Source organism: Pelodiscus sinensis, chromosome 14 (genome assembly GCF_052426305.1).
Source record: "Pelodiscus sinensis isolate ZL-2025 chromosome 14, ASM5242630v1, whole genome shotgun sequence".
Classification (NCBI taxonomy): Eukaryota; Metazoa; Chordata; order Testudines; family Trionychidae; genus Pelodiscus; species Pelodiscus sinensis.
The window spans coordinates 20,307,228-20,314,626 of record NC_143065.1 but is presented as its reverse complement, the minus strand read 5'-3'; the positions used below and the strand labels follow the sequence as shown (position 1 = coordinate 20,314,626).

Genomic DNA, 7,399 nt, shown 5'->3' with positions numbered 1-7,399 from the left:
ACAGGGATAGTTTGAGCCGTTATGAGAGAGGTGGAAAAAGGAAAATAGAAACTGAGTTACAAAATGGATTGTTGAAGGGGTGTATACAACATTGGCAATGCACAAGCCATAGACATTGTGTCCTTTGAATGTAAACGTATGCCAATATTTAGTTGCACCCACAGATAAGCAGATCAAGACAACCATTCATCAGTTTATTAGTCCAATATGACATGTAATGAATCAACCTGAAATTCCTGGGAAGATTCTTTTTTTTATGAAAATGACCAACAAACATCTGTAATTTAATCACTTGTCACTGTAATTGGCTGACTGCCTGTTAATTGCTTGTGCAACTCCCAAATTGTCAGATCAAAAGACCATCCAGTGATTCATTTGGCTGTCACCCCATATAACTAAAGCAACAAATATAAGAAACAGTTCCTGGAATAAATCTTCACTCATGATGTCTTCTCTCAGTAGTCAATCCATTAAACCCATTCAGCAACTTCTTAAACAATGCAGCCCTCGTTGTGGCAGATCTCAAGCTCCTGAAGAGGAGTTATGCCCTGAGACATGACTGTAAAAATGGCATTGATTCAGTATTTTTTCTCCAGATTCTTCATATCCTATTTTTGGCAGTAAATAGATGTTTTTTTCTAATTTTAGGCCTCCTTCACTGTGGTATCTAAGAATCTCACAGTCTTTAAGGTATCCAATTATATAGATTAAGGACCCCCAAGAAGTGCATTTCCCTGAAAGGTAGAAGCTCCACAGATGGGAGAATTGTCCTATTGATCTACCACTGGCTACCCTGAGGCTTAGTCCATTTCATTGTGTTGCTCAAGAGTATGGAGCATTTATAGAGGCATCATTTTTTCTTAGCCATTGCCCTGACCATAGTCACACAGTGAACGCCATTCTCCTCATGGGACTGATGGATAGACATATGCTGCTGTCCAGAACAGCCATTATTAAATAGAGGCTTTTTGGTGCAGGCCTCTCTTTGCATAGCAGCCCGTTTGGGAGTGGCAAGTCCATCAGCTGCCTGCTGTTGCCTCCAACATGCAAAGCAATTCTCTCCTAGTTCTCAGCTGGATGTACTGCTGAAATATATCTGGTCAGGTATACAGGGGGCACCCAAGTGGTAAACACAGCTTCCTGATTCTTTGCCTACCCCTGGCATAGCTTACAGCAGTCCCTAACCTGCAGCAGCTGGCACGGCTGCCCAAGAGAATCAGTCAGCTGAGGATGTTAGAACACAGTGGGTTCCAGCTATGCTTTATTGCCGTTCCCTGAAAGGTTCTGGTATGCCATTCAGCTACCATGGTTCTATGAACATACACAACAGGGGAATCCCTTCCAGAGCAGATAGGGCCAGATTCTGCCCTCTTTGTTTTGCCATGAACATGCAGCTGAGCAGATGTATGCCAGCCAGCTTTTAGACAGCAGGCTGCTTTTAACACACAGTGCCAGGGAGGCCCCACCTGGGAGAGCTCCAGGAAAGATTGTGCCCCAGAGCATCAGGCTCAGAGGACAGCACCCCAAACCATCCGTCCAGTGTTGTCAATGGTTTCTGCCACTTTCAGAATAAACTAGTTATGTGAATTGTGAAATGCCTAACAACCAGGGGGCCCAAACCGGGGGCCCAAACCAGGACCCCGTTGTGGGAGGGGCTGTAGAAATGCAGAACAAAGCCAGTTCTTGTCACAAAGAACTTACAATCACAGTCCTCCCATTACTGATTCTGCCATTAGTAGATGTTGTGAGCCTGTGCAGTGGGAACAATTATCTCTCTGGGCAGTTGACCTTCCTGACACTCCAGAGCTGCTACTGAACTCAAAGCCTTGAAGAAAGTAGTATGGATTTGCCCCCCAGTGTAAATTAGCTTGCCAAATAATAACCACCCACCCTCCCGATCATTTAAAAAAATATTTTCTGTTCTAAGGAACTACATATTAATGCCCATTCCACTGCTCATGTATCACTAATCACTGCTTCTAGTCACCTGTGCACACCTGCTTTTACCCAGCATGGCCTGAAAATGCCCCGAGGAAACCTCAATGAGGTTTCCGCTGATGCTGTGAGGAGACAGAGGCTATCACATGCTTAGGTTCAGTGCTTCCCTTTCCAATCCTCTGAGCTTGCATCCAAAGAAAGCACAGAGAGCAGACAATTCTACCCAATGTCAAGTTAATCAGATGTGGACGCTTACGCTGGGCCTTGCAGGATAATTTATACATTCTTCTCTAAAGTACTATGCTTAGCAGAGCTCAAAGGTAGTGCCTGCACTGTGCACCCTGTTATCTTTGCCTGATCATCTTCCTTGTCTCTCTCATGGACAATGACCTACATCACAAATAGCTCCCTGCCCCCAGCCCTTGCTATTTTGCACTCATCCCAAAGGGAAATAAAAGCAGGCAATGCCCTGTTAAATCTTCACCTGCTTCAGCCCCCCTCCCCCCCCCCCCCAGAGAAACAATCTCATGCATGAAATCTAGCAAAGCAGGAAAACACTGGTGATTTAATGAGCATAAACCAAATACAACCAAAAACACAGAACAAAATGTGACACTGATATTCATATTAATAGATACAATATGTTGTCAGATACTATAGAAAGCCTTTTAAATACAGGGATTGTGCCTTCATATGCTGCTTAAAAATGTACACAATTGTGCTGATATTAATCGTAAGATCAGCCTTTTATGTCATGTCAACACATATTCTTGAGCAATGTGTTGTGGAATGAAGCTTCACTAAAAGCTGATGTGAATTTCAAGGCTTGAGTGTTGCTGCCATCTACATGGCAGGAAGACTATACACCAAAACAAACAACAGATGCATTGCTTTTACTGGGGGGAGATCTGTAGAGAGTCTGACTGTCAAATTATATGTTAGAGCTATGAAAATAAATTTCATGCTTTTTACTATCTTGATATGGTACATGAGAAATCCACAGTGACATTTAGTACAAAGAGCAACTTACCAAAATCCCTAGGGTTCAGAAGTCTGCACATTATTTTGCAAGATTTGAAGGATAGAGGAAAATAGAGTGAATTATATATTGTTCAGGATGTTCTTTATATTTTTTGCTGCTGAGTAACTGTAATGGCATTTGAAAAAAACCATCAACCTCATTTTGCATAGAATAGGAGTAATGGACATAGTAATGCTGAAATGTATTTATCATTGAGATGCTATTTTGCCTGCTTGTTCCCAGTGGAAGTTTTCCCCAAGGAGGGACAGCAGCATCCACTTCCAATTCTGCATGATTTTTAATGTAAACTCAGAGAGTACAACATCTCTGCTTTAGTAAGATTCTTAAAGGCACACAGATGTAAAACAGAGAGACAATTGAAGAGTTTTATTCTCTAAATTGGACAATTGTATTTACACCATCATGCTGAAATCTTCCTGCAAACATTAGTAAACTTGAGAATCTTCCATAATCAGAAATGACATTTATAAACTGCATTGCTACATGTCAACTAACTGCATGGTTTATATCGCTTGGCTGTCATATCTGCCCTACTATAAATACAATGTCCATGCAAAATAGATAATTGGCAAGCATTAGGGAGTGCATATGCATGTGCATCTGTTTGGCCTTTTTTTAACAGGTGCCATTCAAAAGTACAAAATTTATCACATGTCTGAGAGGATCCCTGAGACAATTATCTCTTAAGCTTCATGTTGCAGCAGAATGGAAATTACAGCCCTTAAATTGAGGCAATGGATTTGGAAATTGACAAGCTAGTATTGGAGTCGTAGAGATAACATTAGACTTTGCACATATGGGCTTTCAAAAACAAAGCAAAACTATTATGAATATAAAGGCTCAGTGCTCTCTTCCCCTTCTTTATGCACACAATACCTTAGTTATGTGCACACTGCTCCCTTTTTACCAGCATAACTGAAGGGAAGCAAAATCTGGACTGTGAAGGCAGCAGATGTTGTTACCACTATGAAAATGTTTCCCTGGAACAGTCAAACTCAACAGCACTGTGCAAGTACATAGAAGCCTGAAATTGAAACAACTGGTGTTCCACTGTTCAAGCTTAAAAAATAAATCAACGGCACATCAGAGATCAAACTGCTGAATTTTTGACAGTTAATAATAAGTCTCCTAATGCAAATATTGCGATGTTTGGATATGAGAATTGGAAGCAGCCCATTTGAGGATACAGGCGCCATTTGCAAATTTCTGATCTATATCCAATTTGGACTGGAAATTCTAAGTTTCAAAAGGGTTCTTAAGCCTAAGACTTTGGTTTGAACCCATCTCCAGTGAAAAAGTAAATTCCATATTAAACAAGTACAGTAGTCCTGTAGCACCTTAGAGACTGACAAAAATATATAGTATCATGAGCTCTCATGGGCTTCACGTCTGGGATGTTCTATTTTAATTTTTTTTAATCGTGCAATGGATTATGGGTAATTTTTTTAAAAAATGCCCAACTGTCTTAGCAGCCTAAGTCTCACTGACTTATAAAGATTTACTTTAAAAAAATACTTATGATTTTTGAAAATGGAACTTAGGTTTGTAAGTCACTTAGACATTTTTCAAAATTGTATATAACTCCAACCGAGAAAAGGACATTACAATGTTAGATTATGAGTTTCAACTTGATGGAGACCCTTTAACTTCATACAATTGAAACATATATTCCCAAACACTTTGTAACTGCCTTATAAAATCAAATTATCTGATAAATATTGCAAAGCTGCACCACATTGCATTAGAATAGGGATGGTTTCTTGGCTATTGTGGTTCATATGTACTGCTAGTAACTAGAGGAGCAATATTAATGCATATTGTTGTACACAGATATAGAGTTGTTGAGTAGGTACAAATGTGTTGTTCTAAACAAATGGTGCTACTGTCACCATGCTCACGTGTTTAAAAGGAATCAAAACACCACTTGGATGTACTCTCCAGGATAATAAATGTACCCAATGAAAAAGTTAATGCATTACCTTGCAGATACTTGAAATTATAATTAGCACAAAGTGAATAAACAATGGCGTGAGCGTGTGCCAAACACCAATCTTCACTGCAGAAAGCATTTCAAAGTGTTTTCAGTATTGGCAGCCTGCTGGTATTTGCAGTGCTTTGTAGAATTAAAAGCAAGCAATCAAACATCACGTTGTACAAATGTAATTGTTACCACAGCACAACAGTATGTTGTGGACTATGCTAATTCCTTGATCTATGCAACATCCTTTAATACAAAATATCTTTTGGTGAGAGAGAGAGAGAGGCTATTGCTTTGGTAGAAACTGATTCTGGCCCAATTTGCACCCTTTACACTGAAGAAGGGGATGACGTGAGTAAGGGAAGTAATTTCAGAACTGGATGCTTAGATAAGGTTTAACGCTCATGCGAGCGCGCACATACACACACACACACACACACACACACACACACACACAATGATCCCATGACTAAAAGCGCACTAATACAACACATGAATATAGCTGCAATACTCATAAGCTGGCAAGGTAATGCATTGTATGTAAGAAATAAAAATGTAATTAGAAGGATCATGACTTGAGCAATGTCTCTGAAAGCAGCACTACCCACAGCAGTGAAATATCAAGCCCTGGGTTTCTGCTTGCATAAATAAGAGACAGTCATTAAGAATAGAAAGTGGTGAAGTCAAGAATGGAGCTTATTTTCTCTCTCACTCTGCCACCTGTGAAATTGCATATTACCTATTTTGCTACATTCAGATATAAATTAATCATTTTTACATTCTTACTGTTTGCATTTCTGCTTTTAACATAAACAATGAGAGCCAGATTAATTCTGCATTTATCTCAGCTGACAATATGCTTTCAGCTACAGCTGTGTAAATTTGGAATGAACTCTAGTGAGGTCAGTGAAGTTACTCCAGAATAAGAGAGCATAATGTAGCCCACACTGCACAAGATCCAGACTAGACTCAAGGAAGGATCCAATGTAGGAGTGTAAAGTCCGTGTTTTATCTATATCTGCCATGTAAATACATATTGAAATGCCTCATTCTAGGGAATATGCACAGCATTTCCACACACTGCAGCATTTCAGTAGTGGATACTAGGTTAATGGAGAGTTTTCTCCAAATTTCATATTGACATTTTACACATATACAGAAAATTTCCTATAGACTAATACTGATATCTGCAGAATCACTTACCTAAAACAAAGACACGTTAATTTTTAATTTGGTGTTTAATTAAATGCTTATATTTTTTCTTTAAATTCAGGCAACATTGATGCACAAAGTTTTAAATATATTTAGTCTTCCCCATGTTGAAATGTTATCAATAACAATTTTAGTTTATTAACATTAACAAGATAGAGAACATTTAACAATGATTTAAATCTTCAAATTTGTCAAATGTAATATTTACCAGATACAGACATTTTGTCATTATTAGTAAAATTCACTTTAAAAGCATTATGGTAAATCAATATCTTATGATTGGGAGTCATTGCTCCTGTTAGTGGAAAAACATCTCAAGAAGAAGGAATCATTTAATGTTGCATATGTTAACAAAAATCTAGATTTATTCAATCAATGTGATTCTACTGAAGGGCTGGCATTGTACCTGGAACCAGTAACTGAGAAAAGAAAAACAGCTGCTATGAAAGATACTTTGAAAATTAATCGTGAAAAGCATAGTGAGAAACAATATAAACTGAGTATTTCTTGTATCAAAACACAGTAAAAATATGTTGTCCCATGAAAAAATCCTGCGTTTTCAGTTTCCCTGTTGTACCTTCTAGTTCCATTGGATAAGCAGGCTTATCTAGCACACTTTGCAGGAACGCACCTTGGACGTCCAAGGAAGCTGTTTCCTCTCATCTGGAAAACAAATGTATTCATTTGTCTTTGGAACATTCTGTGGTATGATTAACAGGCACAGCTTCACTTGTTTGAAAGAGTTCATTATAAATCACTTTATAAAATGCTAAAAACCCTCAAGTATTTGTAGTGAAATTAAGCTATGCATCAACATTATGCAAGTACTCAAGTACACCACAACCTACAACCACAAAATATTTAATCCCATCAAAGTGCAGACATCAAAAAAGCAATGTCAAAGCCAAACTGGCATGAGACTGCATATGTATCTCCTGAAAGTAATTCAACACAGCAGACTTCTGTGTTACGCATTCAAAACTTCCCAATTTTGGAAGGAGACAATTGATTCCTTTTAGATGTTAACAGATTACTTGCATTTTCACTTCACTTGCTGATGGAATGCATACATTCTTTCAATTAAACTTATTGTAGAATAAGTGGAAATAAGAGTAATAGTGAGTTATAATATTCAGGTATGAGATGTGAGTCCTGTACCATGTATCAGGAGTCTAGCAGAAATGGGAATTAGTCAATCAATCAAAATTTTAGATACATGAATTTTCCTA

General features: G+C 38.3%; 1 protein-coding gene across 1 annotated transcript in view; it reads right to left on the bottom strand.

The window, feature by feature from the left end:
• Positions 1-6,194: 6,194 nt before the first annotated feature.
• WDR72 (WD repeat domain 72) overlaps positions 6,195-7,399 on the bottom strand; it is a 216,777-nt gene continuing 215,572 nt past the window's right edge. Inside the window, exon 20 of the mRNA XM_014580591.4 lies at positions 6,195-6,833. Within this exon, the coding sequence (XP_014436077.3) occupies positions 6,778-6,833 (56 nt within the window). The 3' untranslated portion in view covers positions 6,195-6,777. The remainder of the gene's footprint in view (positions 6,834-7,399) is intronic.